General features: G+C 44.1%; 3 protein-coding genes across 7 annotated transcripts in view; 2 read left to right on the top strand and 1 right to left on the bottom strand.

The window, feature by feature from the left end:
* Window positions 1-17,272, top strand: part of LOC120059732 (E3 ubiquitin-protein ligase TRIM9-like) — a 1,105,060-nt gene that overhangs the window by 585,221 nt on the left and 502,567 nt on the right. The window lies entirely within an intron of this gene.
* LOC120060135 (pro-opiomelanocortin A) lies at window positions 6,644-7,689 on the top strand. The gene is made up of 2 exons (XM_039009239.1): window positions 6,644-6,763; window positions 7,108-7,689. Exons 1-2 carry the CDS (start codon window positions 6,647-6,649, stop codon window positions 7,687-7,689), a joined length of 699 nt encoding a protein of 232 aa, XP_038865167.1. The 5' UTR covers window positions 6,644-6,646.
* The window catches only part of LOC120060129 (protein EFR3 homolog B-like), a 36,491-nt gene continuing 31,732 nt past the window's right edge, over window positions 12,514-17,272 (bottom strand). For 3 of the 5 annotated variants that reach the window (XM_039009226.1, XM_039009229.1, XM_039009225.1), the window contains exons 20-22: window positions 15,498-15,546; window positions 15,047-15,153; window positions 12,612-12,761 (exon numbers count right to left, since the gene is read on the bottom strand). In XM_039009226.1, the coding sequence (XP_038865154.1) occupies window positions 12,612-12,761; window positions 15,047-15,153; window positions 15,498-15,546 (306 nt within the window). Of the gene's footprint in view, window positions 12,762-15,046; window positions 15,154-15,497; window positions 15,547-17,272 lie in introns of those variants that run through there. The other 2 variants (XM_039009224.1, XM_039009230.1) reach the window with 2 other exon arrangements.

Here is a 17,272-nt window from a genome sequence, read left to right as displayed (position 1 = left end):
TTTGATTAAACATGTTGAGCACTGGCTACGCTGCGTGTTGGTCCGATCCCTGCTACACTCTCTCTTCTCGTGAAGAGAGGGAAGGCTGCCGTTACAATAATAAAGTAAATATATATTTAAAATATATATACATACATACAGTACCGGTCAAAAGTTTGGACACACCTACTACTCGTTCAAGGGTTTTTCTTTATTTTTACTATATTCTACATTGTAGAGTAATAGTGAAGACAACGAAATAACACATATGGAATCATGAAGTAACCAAAAAACTGTTAAACAAATCAAAATATATTTTACATTTGAGATTCTTCAAAGTAGCCACCCTTTGCCTTGATGACAGCTTTGCACACTCTACAATCTATCGAAAGAATTAAAGCTAATCTACCCCTTATACATAAAAAAAAAAACACATCATATGAAATAACAATCTGATCACGTTGACGTGACTCCTAGCCATTGGTTGATGCATCGCAACGCCTGCACATCTAGTCCGGCAGGAACTCGACCAATGCTGATCTCTTCCTGCTTCTCCTCTGATGTAGGTGTCTTCACAGCACCAGTGACATGAGTGTACTGCTTCAGATCACCGCCATGGACAACAATATCTACCACCTTGGGGGTGTTCAGGAGAACACTACCTGCCCGAATACATAGTGCCAACTGTAAAGTTTGGTGGAGACAGAATAATGTTCTGGGGCTGTTTTTCATAGTTCAGGCTAGTCCCCTCAGTTCCAGTGAAGGGAAATATTAACGCTACAGAATACAATGACACTCTAGATGATTCTGTGCTTCCAACTTTGTGGCAACAGTTTGGGTAAGGCCCTTTCCTGTTTAAGTATGAAGATGCCCCTGTGCACAAAGCAAGGTCCATACAGAAATGGTTTTTCGAGATTGATGTGCAAGAACTTGACTGGCCTGCACAGAGCCCTGACCTCAACCCCATCGAATACCTTTGAGAGGAATTGTAACGTTGACTACAAGCCAGGCCTCATCACCCAATATCAGAGCCCGACCTCACTAATGCTCTTGTAGCTTAATAGAAGCAAGTCCCTGCAGCAATGTTCCAACATCTAGCGGAAAGCCTTCCCAGAAGAGTGGAGGCTGTTATAGCAGCAAAGGGGGGACCAACTCCATATTAATGCCCATAATTTTGGAATGAGATGTTTGACGAGCAGGTGTCCACATACTTGTGGTCATGTAGTGTATGCACTCCAGTACAGTACGGAGTCAACACAAGAGGTCCGAGCTAGAGAGGGGGGGAGGGGAAGAGAGAGGAGTGGGGAGGAGGGGAAGAGAGAGGAGTGGGGAGGAGGGGAAGAGAGAGGAGTAGGGGGAGAGGGCTAGAGGGGGAGAGAGAGGAGTGGGGGGAGAGAGGGAGAGGGGGAGAGAGATGAGTGGGGGGAGAGGGGGAGAGAGAGGAGTGGGGGGAGAGGGGGAGCGAGAGGAGTGGGGGGAGGGGGAGAGAGAGTGATAGTTATCACAAAAACAAAACCCGTTGCATAATAAATAAGGAAAATGTCTCACTATTAGCAACGTTATCTGACCTCCAAAGGAGAGAGGGAAGGAGGGAGGGAGAGAGGGAGGGAGGGAGGGAGAGAGGGAGAGAGGGAGAGAGGGAGGTAGGGAAGGAGGGAGAGGGAGGTAGGGAAGGAGGGAGAGGGAGGTAGGGAAGGAGGGAGAGGGAGGGAGGGAGGGAGGGAGGGAGGGAGGGAGGGAGGGAGGGAGGGAGGGAGGGAGGAGACGGGGTAGAAAGAGCATTGTCATATGTAGCTTAAATGTATAGTTCACCCAAATTACAAAATTACGTTTTCATTTCCTTACAATTTCAAGTCAATTGCACCAATAGTAGTATTTTTGTCCAAATAATCTTTAAGTAACTTCATTGTGCTACATATTCAAATGTAGGGGGAGGTACAGGATGGAGGACGGAGGGGGACGGGGGGAGGTAGAGAGAGGAGCAGGGAGAGAGAGAGGAGGAGAGACAGAGACAGGGATGGGGAGCAGAGGAGGCTGGTGGGAGGAGCTATAGGAGGACGGGCTCATTGTAAATGGCTGGAATGGCATAAACTAAATGGAATCAAACAAATGGAAACCACCTGTTTGACTCCGTTCCATCCATTCCATTCCAGCCGTTACAATGAGCCCGTCCTCCTATAACTCCCCCTCCCACCAGCCTCCTCTGAGGGGGAGAGGGAGTGAGAGACAGAGAGGGGGAGAGAGAGAGGAGGAAGGAAAGATAGGGGATGGCGAGAGACAGAGAGGGAACGAAAGACATAGAGAGATGGAGAGATATATTGTTTTTGGCCCTAGCACCAACAGCACTGTAGGAACTAAAACATGGCTTGTTCTAATGTCTTTGTCATGGAGAGATGGGTCCTATACCAGAGACCATGAAATAGAGAGATGACCCACTGACCTTTATTACAGTGAATCCTATACCAGAGACCATGAAATAGAGAGATGACTCACTGACCTTTATTACAGTGAATCCTATACCAGAGACCATGAAATAGAGAGATGACCCACTGACCTTTATTACAGTGAATCCTATACCAGAGACCATGAAATAGGGAGATGACCCACTGACCTTTATTACAGTGAATCCTATACCAGAGACCATGAAATAGAGAGATGACCCACTGACCTTTATTACAGTGAATCCTATACCAGAGACCATGAAATGGAGAGATGACCCACTGACCTTTATTACAGTGAATCCTATACCAGAGACCATGAAATAGAGAGATGACCCACTGACCTTTATTACAGTGAATCCTATACCAGAGACCATGAAATAGAGAGATGACCCACTGACCTTTATTACAGTGAATCCTATACCAGAGAACATGAAATAGAGAGATGACCCACTGACCTTTATTACAGTGAATCCTATACCAGAGACCATGAAATAGAGAGATGACCCACTGACCTTTATTACAGTGGATCCTATACCAGAGACCATGAGGGTGGAGAGATGACCCACTGACCTTTATTACAGTGGATCCTATACCAGAGACCATGCCGCCAACTCACAATTCAATCACACAGGTCTGCCTATGGCGGCCTTTCTTAAAAGGCTATGCTCACTGAGTCAATGCTGACTCTCTTATACAGGCTTGATGTACACTCACTGGACTCTATACACACACACACACACACACACACACACACACACACACACACACACACACACACACACCACACACACACACACACACACACACACACAGACACACACAGTGCATCAGTGCAGAGCCCCTGGATAGACAGCTAGCGTGATTATTTGAATCAGGTGTGTTAGTGGTTAGAATTAAAGTAGTCCATTGATGCTCATAAGGCCTCCACCATGTCCCCCCATGTCTCCATCATGTCCCCCCATGTCTCCATCATGTCCCCCCATGTCTCCATCATGTCCACCCATGTCTCCATGATGTCCCCCCATGTCTCCATCATGTCCCCCCATGTCTCCACCGTGTCCCCCCATGTCTCCACCATGTCTCCACCATGTTCCCCCATGTCTCCATCATGCCCCCCCCATGTCTCCATCATGTCCCCCCATGTCTCCATCATGTCCCCCCATGTCTCCATCATGTCCCCCCATGTCTCCACCGTGTCCCCCCATGTCTCCATCATGTCCCCCCATGTCTCCACCATGTCCCCCCATGTCTCCTCATGTCCCCCCATGTCTCCTCATGTCCCCCCATGTCTCCTCATGTCTCCTCATGTCCCCCCCATGTCTCCTCGTGTCTCCTCATGTCTCCTCATGTCCCCCCATGTCCCCCCATGTCTCCTCATGTCCCCCCATGTCTCAGGACTCTTCTCTTGAGCACTCGGGTGAATCGCTGTTGCATTTCTTCTTTTCCTTGTCTTCTCTTTCTCACCTCCATTGAAGGGGAAAATCCAAGGTTCCTCCTCTCCCCTCTGATCTTCTCTTCCAATTCATTTTGAGAAGGAGTGGAGGAAACATGATCAGAGGAATCTAGGAGATGCAATCGAGATTCCCCCCTAGTCTGGTTTTAAACTCTTCACTGCTTCCCCCAGTGATGTCCTGTCCTCCTGTTTCTATCACATCTTCCCTGTCAGAGATGATAACAACGAATGTAAGATGATTGCTTTCTATCACATCTTCCCTGTCAGAGATGATAACAACGAATGTAAGATGATCGCATTCAAGCCGATGTTATTGTAGTTTTTGTCTTCACATAATGGGAAACTCTGTCAATAAACTGTTCCATCTAAGAGGAGACGTTCAGAGTGTACCTGTGTGTTTCCATCAATGAGGTCATTCACTAAATGCCTCCTCCACTCCACAAACCATTAAAGCTCTTTGCGCCCCCAATGTGTGTGTGTGTGTGTGTGTCAATCCGCAGGCCCGTACACAACAAACCAAGGTCAGATCTGTGGACTAATGGATATTCTCTTGTCCATTTCTAGAATTAGAATGAAGTTAGACACTCTGAGACCTTGTCACCAGCAGTTTCCTATTGAATGAACCCTGTGTGTGTGTGTGTGTGTGTGTGTGTGTGTGTGTGTGTGTGTGTGTGTGTGTGTGTGTGTGTGTGTGTGTGTGTGTGTGTGTGTGTGTGTGTGTGTGTGTGTGTGTGTGTGTGTGTGTGTGTGTGTGTGTGTGTGAATTGAATGTGAACGGCCGCTGACAGAGAGAGCAGGTCCCTGTTGAATGGCCGGAGCACTGATAAGAGGAGGTCAACAGAGGTCATCACCGTCTTGCCACCCTCCTATTCTCTCCTCCCTCCAACCTCCAGTCACTCCATCCTGTCTGTCACACACAGCCTCTAATCTCTGGTGGACAGACTCTGTCAACATAAACGCCACTATTGATCTGTCTTTATACTAAGGGGCCCCCGATAGCTAACGACCAGCAGTAGATCTGGTGTTTGGGTTTTTTCGTCATTGGTTATTTAGACAAAATCACGATTTCGCAGGTTTTTAGCATCTATTCCTGCTCCTAGCATGTCTTCATATCTTCCTCCTAACATGTATGGACCCAGAATTGACACAGCCTCTTAAAAGGTGTTAATCCAGACAGGTGACGGGTGTTAAATCCAGTAGACAAAAGAGCCAGCTGTCAGTCAGAGCCCCTGGACAACACACAGACCAGAGTAACTCCACACCTTCAGCATACAGACGACAGAAGCTTCCTCTTCTGACGGCATGGCAGACCCTCGATAATCCACCTGTTCACTCCGTTGACGTTCATGTCCCTAACTGGTGGACAAAGACTGGACGTTTGTTATGCTGTTTGTTATGCGTTGGACGCCCATCAGGTGTACACACTTAATCCCTCTGGTGTGTGTGTGTGTGTGTGTGTGGCTTTCTTTTCTTAAGGGCTGTGGTGGGGGGGGGGGTAACCCGTGGCTCTGGGTGGCCTTGAGAACCACCGTCACTCAGGTATAAAAGAGAGGGCCAGAGACAGAGAGACACACACACACACTCTCAGACACACACACTCTCGGACACACAGACGGACAACAGTGCAGACACTTAAGAGGACAACTCCTCGGAAGAGAAAAGTGATAGACTGGTTGGAGGAAAGGAGAAAGAGAGGAGAAGAGAGAAGAGAGAAGCTTTGGTGACAGGTTGGTGACATCAGATTAATATTCTTTAGATTTGAGAATTATTATAAACAGAATACTGAATTCAAAAGTTTGTATTTCTAATTATCTAGTAATTATTTATGTTGTAATGATAATTCAAATTATATAATTATATAGTTCTTTAAAATTATTGCCATTAATTAACATGATCATTTTACAAAATTCTCATTGTTTCACTAAATCACATCTAATCCTCTGCTGCAATGGGGTTTTATAATTGATGTTAAATATTATTTACTTGTTCACTGAAAAAAGTGAGAAAAGTGGTGTTAGCTCATAGTCAGTCAGTCAGTCAGTCAGTCAGTCAGTCAGTCAGTCAGCCAGTCAGTCAGTCAGTCAGTCAGTCAGTCAGTCAGTCAGTCAGTCAGTCAGTCAGTCAGTCAGTCAGTCAGTCAGTCAGTCAGTCAGTCAGTCAGTCAGTCAGTCAGTCCGTCCGTCCGTCCGTCCGTCCGTCCGTCCGTCCGTCAATCAGTCCGTCCGTCAATCAGTCCGTCCGTCCGTCCGTCAATCAGTCCGTCCGTCCGTCAATCAGTAACACCTGAGTCATGAGCTTTTTAGGGAAAATATAAAGTGTCATTGAGTCGTGAGTTAAGAAATGTTGTCACCCTCATCTGCAATCCTTCAATTAATGACGACGTCCAGAAGTCGATTACGGCAGTAAACTCCACCTATGCTGCTTACTTACAGAGTGTTGTGGACTGTATGTGGCTCCATGTGTCCCTGTAGGGGAACCGTCAGAGAATTCATTTCTCCAGATATAAATGTTTAAGATCAGATAGAACTGTTTCTGGTTCCAAAATAGCATCCTTTTACAGGTTCTAGTTGGAACCAAGCTTCTTTTGAACCCAGGTGGGTTCCATGGGTCCATCTGACCTGGAAATGGTTCTATCTTCACCTGTTTTCAGGGGGTTCTCCTACAGGGACAAATGATGCTACATATCCCTCTCTATTTTTTCTGAGAGTGTAGTTTAGCCGCATCATGCCGTGAGTGTGTGTATAACTGTGTTCTGTGTGTGTGCAAGGTGAAGATGCTGTGTCCTGCGTGGTTATTGGCTGTGGCCGTGGTGGGCGTGGTCAGAGGGGTGAAAGGTCAGTGCTGGGAGAACCCTCACTGTTATGACCTCAGCTCTGAAAACAACATCTTGGTGAGCTAGAAACATTGCAAAGAAAGAGCAGAATGTTTTCCAAATGTTGTAAGCTCAAGTATGTAAGAGAGTGGTTACGACTGAGTGTTATTTTACTGCTACACACCTAACCTCTCCTCTCTCTCCTCTCTCCTCTTCCTCCTCTCTCTCCCCTCTCCTCTTCCTCCTCTCTCTCCCCCCTCTCTTTCCTCTCCGCTCCTATCTCCTCTCCCTCCCATCTCCTCTCCTTCCTCTCCTCTCCCTCCCCTCTCCTCTCCCTCCTCTCCTCTCCTTCCTCTCCCTCTCCTTCCTCTCCCCTCTTCCTCCTCTCTCCCCCCTCTCCCTCCTCTCCCTCCTCCTCCCAGGAGTGTATCCAGCTCTGTCGTTCTGACCTCACCGCCAAATCTCCCATCTTCCCCGTCAAGGAGCATCTCCAACCCCTGTCCCCCTCTGACTCTGACTCTCCTCCCCCCTACTTACCTCTGTCGCTCCTCTCCCCATCCTCCCCCCTGTACCCCTCGGAGCAGCAGAACAGCGCCCCCCCACAGGCTAAGCGTTCCTACTCCATGGAACACTTCCGCTGGGGGAAGCCTGTGGGCCGTAAGCGCAGGCCGGTGAAGGTCTACACCAACGGTGTGGAGGAGGAGTCCTCCGAGGCGTTTCCCAGCGAGATGAGACGAGAGCTGGGCACCGACGATGGCATGTACCCCTCCCTGGAGGCTGGGACTGAGGAGGGGGGCGAGGCAGAGGGCCTGGGGGGGGTGTTTAGTCTTCAGGAGAAGAAAGACGGCTCGTATAAGATGAACCACTTCCGCTGGAGCGGACCGCCCGCCAGTAAGCGCTATGGAGGGTTCATGAAAAGCTGGGACGAGCGCAGTCAGAAACCACTGCTCACACTGTTCAAAAACGTCATTATCAAAGACGGACAGCAGAAGAGAGAGCAGTGAGGGAGGGAGGAAAAAGGGCGGGAGGAAGACAAGAGGGCATTGGGGGAGAGGAAATACAATTTCCAGGGTTGAGGGAGGAAGAGAAAGTCACTGTAGGACTTAGAGCCAGTAAGCTCTCATTTGATTTGCCATTAGGAGACAGACATGTTTTGTGATTGGCTAAAAGCACTGTCCTCTGATGTAGCGATGATGTTAGCTAATACTGTAATTTTGTCTCCAATAAATCCTAACTCTGTACAGAACCATGCTGTTGTCACTGAGTGATGATTTCATTATTTATTGGAATGTAATATTTTTGTAAATGATAAATGAAATATTCCAACCAGGGGATGGAACTGAAATAATTTTCCAATCGTTCCATTACGAACAGAACCTCTATTATTTTTGTTCCGTTCCAGTGTTCCGACAAGAAAAGAAAGTTCTGAACCGGTTCCGTTCCAGTGTTCCGACAAGAAAGGAACGTTCTGAACCAGTTCCGTTCCAGTGTTCCGACAAGAAAAGAAAGTTCTGAACCGGTTCCAACCCAAAACAAGTAATGATTCATGTAGTTCCTTTTCGTACATTTTTTTACACATGAAATCAACACAGTTTTACAAAATAGCTCTTAAATTTACTCTGCCCAAAAAAAGTATCAATAATAGTTCATTGTTTTTTAAAAAGATTTGACAAAAATGGTTCTGCTTCCTTTCCTCCAAAAATGCTGTTATTTTTCAGTTCTGTTCCCTGAACTGGTTCCAACCCCTGATTCAACAATACTTTTTTTTATTGCAAGCAACCACAGTCTAGCAGTTTTCATTTACTGACACACAGCACAAACACACACACACACACACACACACACACACACACACACACACACACACACACACACACACACACACACACACACACACACACACACACACACACACACACACACACAAACACACATCTGTTAAAATTCTATATTTTAATTGTATATTCATTATTCTATGTACAGCAGTGACAGAGAGAAACAATTAGACATAACAGCACAGAGTCAGGGAAGAGTAAGACAACACACACACACACACCATACTTTAACAGACAGGTGTACAAACCAATGCCGCCATGCGACTGGTAGGGAACATACACAGAGGTCCAATAACAGAACAATACGTTTCAATGCATGATCACGATAATACCAAGGGACAAAATCATTGAATCACACGCCATCACCAATATTCATCAACTAGAACAAATCAATGATTTTGTTATGATTTGTCATGAATATTGTGACTAGATTGGTTTCAGTATAACAACTACAACAGATGAAGTGAAAGAGACACTTTGTCTTTCACACACATACACACACACACACACACACACACACACACACACACACACACACACACACACACACACACACACACACACCCACACACACACACACACACACACACACACACACACACACACACGCACAGAACAAAACATCAGAGCGTCAGTATCAGATCTCAAACAAGACGTCACAGCATCACTCTGCATGTCTTGTTTGACAGGATTCTGTTTTCAGAGTTTGATTAAATATTGACATTCAGAATATTAGTGGAAACAGAGATTACACTGACACAGTGAGTAGAGTAGAAGAGAATAGAGTAGAATATAGTAGAGTAGAAAAGAGTAGAATAGAGTAGAATATAATAGAAAATACTAAAATATAATAGAATAGAGTAGAAAAAGTAGAATAGAGTAGAATATAATAGAGTAGAATAGAATATAGTAGAGAAGAATAGAATAGAATATAGTATAGTAGAAAAGAGTAGAATAGAGTAGAATATAATAGAGTAGAGTACAATATAGTAGAGTAGGATATAATAGAGTAGAATATAATAGAATAGAGTAAAATAAAGTAGAGCAGAGTAGAATATAATAGAGTAGATGAGTAGAATAGAATAGAGTAAAGTAGAAGAGTAGAATAGAATAGAGTAGAATAGAGTAGAACATAGTAGAGTAGAGAAAAGTAGAGTAGAATAGAATACAATATAGCAGAGTAGAGTAGAATAGAGTGGAGTAGTGTAGAATAGAGTAGAATAGAGAAGTGTAGAATAGAGTATAATATAATAGAGTAGAGCGGAATAGAATAGAGTAGAGTATAGTAGAATAGAATCGAGTAGAATAGAGTATATTCGGGTAGAAGAGAGTGGAGTAGAATATAATAGAGTATAATATAATAGAGTAGAGAGGAATAGAGTAGAGTAGAATAGAATAGAGTAGAATAAAATAGAGTAGAATGGAGTAGACTAGAATAGAGTAGAGTAGAATAGAGCAGAGTAGAATATAGTAGAGTAGAATAGAGTAGAATATAGTAGAGTAGAATAAAATAGAGTAGAATAGAGTAGCATAGAATAGAGTAAAATAAAGTAGAGTAGATTAGAGTAGATACGAATAGAGTACGGTGGAATATAACAGAGTAGAATAGAGTAGAGTAGAATATAATAGAGAATAATAGAGTATATTAAAATAGAAGAGTAGAATAGAATATAGTAGAGTCGAGTAGAATAGAATATAGTACAGTAGAGTAGAGTAGAATAGAATATAGTACAGTAGAGTAGAGTATAATATAGTACAGTAGAGTAGAATAGAATATAGTACAGTAGAGTAGAATATAGTACAGTAGAGTAGAATAGAATATAGTACAGTAGAGTAGAATAGAAGAGTAGAACAGAATATAGTAGAGTAGAGTAGAATAGAATATAGTACAGTAGAGTAGAATAGAAGAGTAGAACAGAATATAGTAGAGTAGAGTAGAACAGAATATAGTAGAGTAGAGTAGAATAGAATATAGTACAGTAGAGTAGAATAGAAGAGTAGAACAGAATATAGTAGAGTAGAGTAGAATATAGTACAGTAGAGTAGAACAGAATATAGTAGAGTAGAATATAGTAGAGTAAAACATAGTAGAATAGAGTACAGTAGAATAGAGTAGAATAGAGCAGAATAGAGTTGAGTTGAATATAGTAGAGTAAAATATAGTAGAATAGAGTACAATAGTGTAGAATAGAGTAGAGTAGAATAGAATATAACAGAGTAGAATTGAGTAGAGCAGAATAGAGTAGAATATAGTAGAGTAGGGTAGAATAGCGTAGAGTAGAGGAGTTCAAAGTAGTGTAGAATAGAGTAGAGTAGAGTACACCAGAGCAGAATAGAACAGAGTATAATATAATAGAGTAGATTAGATACGGACACCGTTGTTTGATTGATATTAGTACACAGTGGTACAGGGGGGGGTATGATGTCACAAAGCAGAATTTAAAAAAAAAACTGCTAACTTTCTGTGGTTCATACTGAAGACGGACTTAAAAGTGACATTTTATAAATTGAAACAATATATATATATTTCTTAGTAACTTCAGTAATCTGGCTGACGGTGTGGTCCTGCTTTTGTGGTACACTCCTCAGTACATGGATGCGTCAGTGTTAAACACTCAATAACATTCACTTTAGTCACTGGTTCACATTCAGTAGTAAACACACATGAATGTACAGCGTATGTACACACACACATACACATAACAGACGTTCTGTATCATCTTATGGTGTCACATTATTGCTGAACTATATAGAGTTATTGCTGTATACAAACACACAACAACATGGAAATACATGCAATGACGGTTGGGGTATTCCGCTCGTATTTCAATGGAGGGGATTCTACATATTGTCCCCACTAGAGAGAGACAGCAGGGATTCTGCATATTGTCCCCACTAGAGAGAGACAGCAGGGATTCTACATATTGTCCCCACTAGAGAGAGACAGCAGGGATTCTATAGATTGTCCCCACTAGGGAGAGACAGCAGGGATTCTATAGATTGTCCCCACTAGAGAGAGACAGCAGCGATTCTATAGATTGTCCCCACTAGAGAGAGACAGCAGGGATTCTATAGATTGTCCCCACTAGAGGGAGACAGCAGGGATTCTATAGATTGTCCCCACTAGAGAGAGACAGCAGGGATTCTATAGATTGTCCCCACTAGAGAGAGACAGCAGGGATTCTGCATATTGTCCCCACTGGAGAGAGACAGCAGGGATTCTATAGATTGTCCCCACTAGGGAGAGACAGCAGGGATTCTATACATTGTCCCCACTAGAGAGAGACAGCAGGGATTCTGTAGATTGTCCCCACTAGAGAGAGACAGCAGGGATTCTGTAGATTGTCCCCACTAGAGAGAGACAGCAGGGATTCTGTAGATTGTCCCCACTAGAGAGAGACAGCAGGGATTCTGTAGATTGTCCCCACTAGAGAGAGACAGCAGGGATTCTGTAGATTGTCCCCACTAGAGAGAGACAGCAGGGATTCTGTAGATTGTCCCCACTGGAAAGAGACAGCAGGGATTCTGTAGATTGTCCCCACTGGAAAGAGACAGCAAGGATTCTGCATATTGTCCCCACTAGAGAGAGACAGCGGGGATTCTGTAGATTGTCCCCACTGGAAAGAGACAGCAAGGATTCTGCATATTGTCCCCACTAGAGAGAGACAGTGGGGATTCTGTATATTGTCCCCACTAGAGGGAGACATCAGGGATTCTGTAGATTGTCCCCACTAGAGGGAGACATCAGGGATTCTGTAGATTGTCCCCACTAGAGAGAGACAGCAGGGATTCTATAGATTGTCCCCACTGGAGAGAGACAGCAGGGATTCTATAGATTGTCCCCACTAGAAAGAGACAGCAGTGGGGCACAGACCAGGATACAGACCAGGATACAGACCGGTGTGTGTGTGTGTGTGTGTGTGTGTGTGTGTGTGTGTGTGTGTGTGTGTGTGTGTGTGTGTGTGTGTGTGTGTGTGTGTGTGTGTGTGTGTCTAGTAGACACAGAGGTCAGTGTGTGTGTCTCTAGTAGACACAGAGGTCAGGGTGTGTGTGAGAGTGTGCTGTGTGTGTGTGGGTGTGTGTGTGTGTCTCTAGTAAACACAGAGGTCAGGGAACTTCATCTCGTAGACAGGAACAGAGCGGGTGGGGGTCTGGCCTTGGGAGGCGGAGCCAGAGGGACTGGGAGGCGGCCTGATTGTCAGCTCAAAGATCTGGTCCAGCTTACTCTGTAGCAGGGAGGACTGGAATACACACACACACACACACACACACACACACACACACACACACACACACACACACACACACACACACACACACACACACACACACACACACACTTATTATTTTGTTCATGGTGGTACTTTCAGAGGTTAGAGGTCAGTCAAATATAACAGGTGTAGATCTCACAGTGAAACATTTACCACAATAAGTTTTTAAAAAAGTAAGAAAAGTGAAAAATAAACTCAAGGAAAAATAGTAAGACCATAATTGTGTGATTTAGGGTGGGCATTCTATGTTTTTGTTTTCTATGATTTTGTATTTCTATGTTTTGGCCGGGTATGGTTCTCAATCAGGGACAGCTGTCTATCGTTGTCTCTGATTGAGAACCTTACTTAGGTATCCCTTTTCCCTCCTTTCTGTGTGGGAAGTTAACTTTGTTTGTGGCACATAGCCCTTAAGCTTCACGGTTGTTTTGTATAGTTTATTGTTTTTGTCGGCGTCATTTCTAATAATAAAAGGAATATGTACGCTCACCACGCTGCGCTTTGGTCCACTTCTTACAACGGCCGTGATAATAAAATAACAATAACGAGGCTACATACAAGTGGTACCGGTACCGAGTCAATGTGCAGCGGTACCGGCTAGTCATGGTAATATGTACATGTAGGTCAGGGGTAAAGGGACTTTGATAGATAATAAACAGGGTGTGTGAAGAGTGTGAAGGAATGTGAATGTACGTGTGTGTGTGTGTGTGTGTGTGTGTGTGTGTGTGTGTGTGTGTGTGTGTGTGTGTGTGTGTGTGTGTGTGTGTGTGTGTGTGCGTGCGTGCGTGTGTGTGTGTGTGTGTGTGTGTGTGTGTGTGTGTGTGTGTGTGTGTGCGTGCGTTTGTGTGTGTGTGCGTGGGTGTGTGTGTGTGTGTGTGTGTGTGTGCGTGGGTGTGTGTGTGTGTGTGTGTGTGTGTGTGTGTGTGCGTGCGTCTGTGCGTCTGTGTGTGTGTGTGTGTGTGTGTGTGTGTGTGTGTGTGTGTGTGTGTGTGTGTGTGTGTGTGTGTGTGTGTGTGTGTGTGTGTGTGTGTGTGTGCGTGCGTAGAGTCCAGTGAGTGTACATGCAAGAGAGTCAGCGCAAAGAAAGTTAAATGAACAAAATTAAACGCAACATGGAACAATTTCTAAGATGTTTCTGTTTCAGTCAATTGAAATAACTTCATTAGGCCCTAATCTATGGATTAAACATGACTGGGAATACAGATATGTATTTGTTGGTCACAGACACCTTAACTACAAAAAAGGTAGGGGTGTGGATCAGAAAACTAGTCAGTATCTGGTGTGACCACCATTTTGCCTCATGCAGCACGACACATCTCCTTCACATAGAGTTGATCAGGCTGTTGGTTGTGTCCTGTGGAATGTTGTCCCACTGTGTGAAGCTGCTGGATATTGGCGGGAACTGTAATGCTCTGTCATACATGGTTATCCAGAGCATCCCAAACATGCTGAGTAGATGACATGTCTGGTGAGTATGCAGGCCATGGAAGAACTGGGACATTTTCAGCTTCCAGGATTTGTGTACAGATCTTTGCGACATGGGGCCTGGCGTTATCATGCTGAAACATGGGGTGATCGTGGTGGATGAATGGCACGACAATGGGCTTTAGAATCTCATCACAGTATCTCTGTGAATTCTAATTGCCATCGATAAAATGCAATTGATTTCGTTGTCTGTAGCTTATGCCATACCATAACCCCACTGCCACCATGGGGAACTCTGTTCACAACGTAGACATCAGCAAACCACTTGCCCACACAACACCATACACGTGGTCTGTGATTGTGAGGCCAGTTGGACGTACTGTAAAAATTCTCTAAAATGACATTGGATTTAGTTTATGGTAGAGAAATGACTCATTAACATTAAATTCTCCGGGGCAAACAGCTCTGCTGTACATTCCTGAGGTCAGCATGCCAATCGCACGCTTCCTCAAAACGTGTGACATCTGTGGCATTGACCTTCGTTTTCCTGCATTAAAAGTCCCCAGCTACTAGAAGCACTGTCTCTGGATCAGCAATGTATTGTTTGCCTATGGCCTTATACAGCTCGTTGAGTACTGTCTTAGTGGCAATGTCGGTTTGTGGTGGTAAATAGACAGCTACAAAGAATATAGATGAAATTATGGCGGAAACATGTACAAAAAAAGTTAAAAGCAGCTAAAAAATACACAAAATAGACTGGTCAGGAGCACGGAAAACAGAGCCATTCTATTTCATTCTAGGTCAGGGGTTAAAGGTCAGGGGTCAAGACTCACCTTGGCCCCACAGTGGGCGGCGATCTCCTCGAAGGGGGCGGTCTGAAACCTCTCTACCACCAGTCTTCTCTTCTCCCTCTCCTGCTCTTCACCATTCACACTATCCACTGAGACAAAGAGAGAGTGGGGTGGGGCAGGGGGTTATTGTCTTTCAAAACATCTGAAAACAATCATAGGTTTTGAAAGACAATTTGTGTTGAAAGACAATTTGTTTTGAAAGGCGATATGTTTTGAAAGACAGAGATTAAAATGTGCTTTTATTTAAAGCAATAAGACTTGTTGTATTCACTATGTGGTTGTTGTTGGTGGTTGGTGTGTTTGTGTGTGTGTGTGTGTGTGTGTGTGTGTGTGTGTGTGTGTGTGTGTGTGTGTGTGTGTGTGTGTGTGTGTGTGTGTGTGTGTGTGTGTGTGTGTGTGTGTGTGTGTGTGTGTGTGTGTGTGTCAATCTTACCGATGGCATTCTTCAGAGTCTCAAAGGTGATCTGCTCTGCTGGAGATTTCTGTGGACAACAAGGATGGTAATGAGAGAGTTCAAATAAAATAAAATAAAATAAAATGTTATTTGTCACATACACATGGTTAGCAGAAGTTAATGCGAGTGTAGCGAAATTCTTGTAGGCCGGGATTCAATCCGTGAACAACAAGGATGGTAATGGCAGAGTTAGGCCGGGATTCAATTCGTGAACAACAAGGATGGTAATGGCAGAGTTAGGCCGGGATTCAATCCATGGACAACAAGGATGGTAATGGCAGAGTTAGGCCAGGATTCAATCCATGGACAACAAGGATGGTAATGAGAGAGTTAGGCCGGGATTCAATCCGTGGACAACAAGGATGGTAATGAGAGAGTTAGGCCGGGATTCAATCCGTGGACAACAAGGATAGTAATGAGAGAGTTAGGCCGGGATTCAATTCGTGCTAGCCCACAAACGCATAGCTTTTCATTGCTCATGTTTTGGCGGTGTCGGAGGTGTAGATGTGTTTTGGCGGTGTCGGAGGTGTAGATGTGTTTTGGCGGTGTCGGAGGTGTAGATGTGTTCGAGCTGTCAAATCAAGTTCCAACACTGGAATGTGTGATATAATCTACACCACTCGATTAGGCTGATATAAATCACTATTCTTTTTGTTTAATTATTAATAAACATTTGAGTTGTCATAGACATAGAAATTACAATACTAGAATGGACATGAACCTTGTTATGACGATATAAAAGGTCTGTAACGCCCGTCGGAAGAAGTGGACCAAGGTGCAGCGTGGTACGTGGTCATGATTCTTTATTCACTCAGAACACAAAACAAAACAACAATAGAATAACGAACGTCACGTTCTGTAGGCTTCACAGAGCTAACAAAAAAACAACATCCCACAAAACTAAAGGTGGCAAAACAGGCTGCCTAAGTACAATTCCCAATCAGAGACAACGATAGACAGCTGTCCCTGATTGAGAACCATACCCGGCCAAAACATAGAAATAAAGAACATAGAGTTTCCCACCCGAGTCACACCCTGACCAACCAAACATAGAGAATAAAAAGATCTCTACGGTCAGGGCATGACAAGGTCAGACATTTTGTTAAGGGAGTTGGTCAACCATGGTCAGACAGTGCTGCGATAAGATATTGTGAACAATTATGAATTTTGAAGACTTTAAATACACTGTATGTTTGTTACCTGGCTAGCCAGTCAATTTTAGAGGAATGGTTTCATCATTTTTTTTCTAAACAATTGTGAATATGCCAACATTCAAACAATGCATTCAATCCACAGCCAGACACTGACTGACAACGGGAGATGATTGGACAAGGAAGATATTGTATAATAACACTCACGGCTGTCAGCCAATCAGCATTCAGGGCTCGAACCACCCAGTTTATAATGTATAATAACACTCACGGCTGTCAGCCAATCAGCCTTCAGGGCTCGAACCACCCAGTTTATAATGTATAATAACACTCACGGCTGTCAGCCAATCAGCCTTCAGGGCTCGAACCACCCAGTTTATAATGTATAATAACACTCACGGCTGTCAGCCAATCAGCCTTCAGGGCTCGAACCACCCAGTTTATAATGTATAATAACACCCACGGTTTTCCAAGAATTGAGACATTTACATCTATGCTGTAAAAAACCTGTGTAAACTAACAGTACATGACAATATTTTAGGTTGACAATAATTCTATTTTATATTTCTGATGTATCACATGCCTTACTTTTCTCCAGTTGAA

The sequence above is a fragment of the Salvelinus namaycush genome, chromosome 15 (assembly GCF_016432855.1).
Source record: "Salvelinus namaycush isolate Seneca chromosome 15, SaNama_1.0, whole genome shotgun sequence".
In the NCBI taxonomy this organism is placed as follows: Eukaryota; Metazoa; Chordata; class Actinopteri; order Salmoniformes; family Salmonidae; genus Salvelinus; species Salvelinus namaycush.
This window is presented reverse-complemented; position numbering and strand designations above follow the sequence as displayed.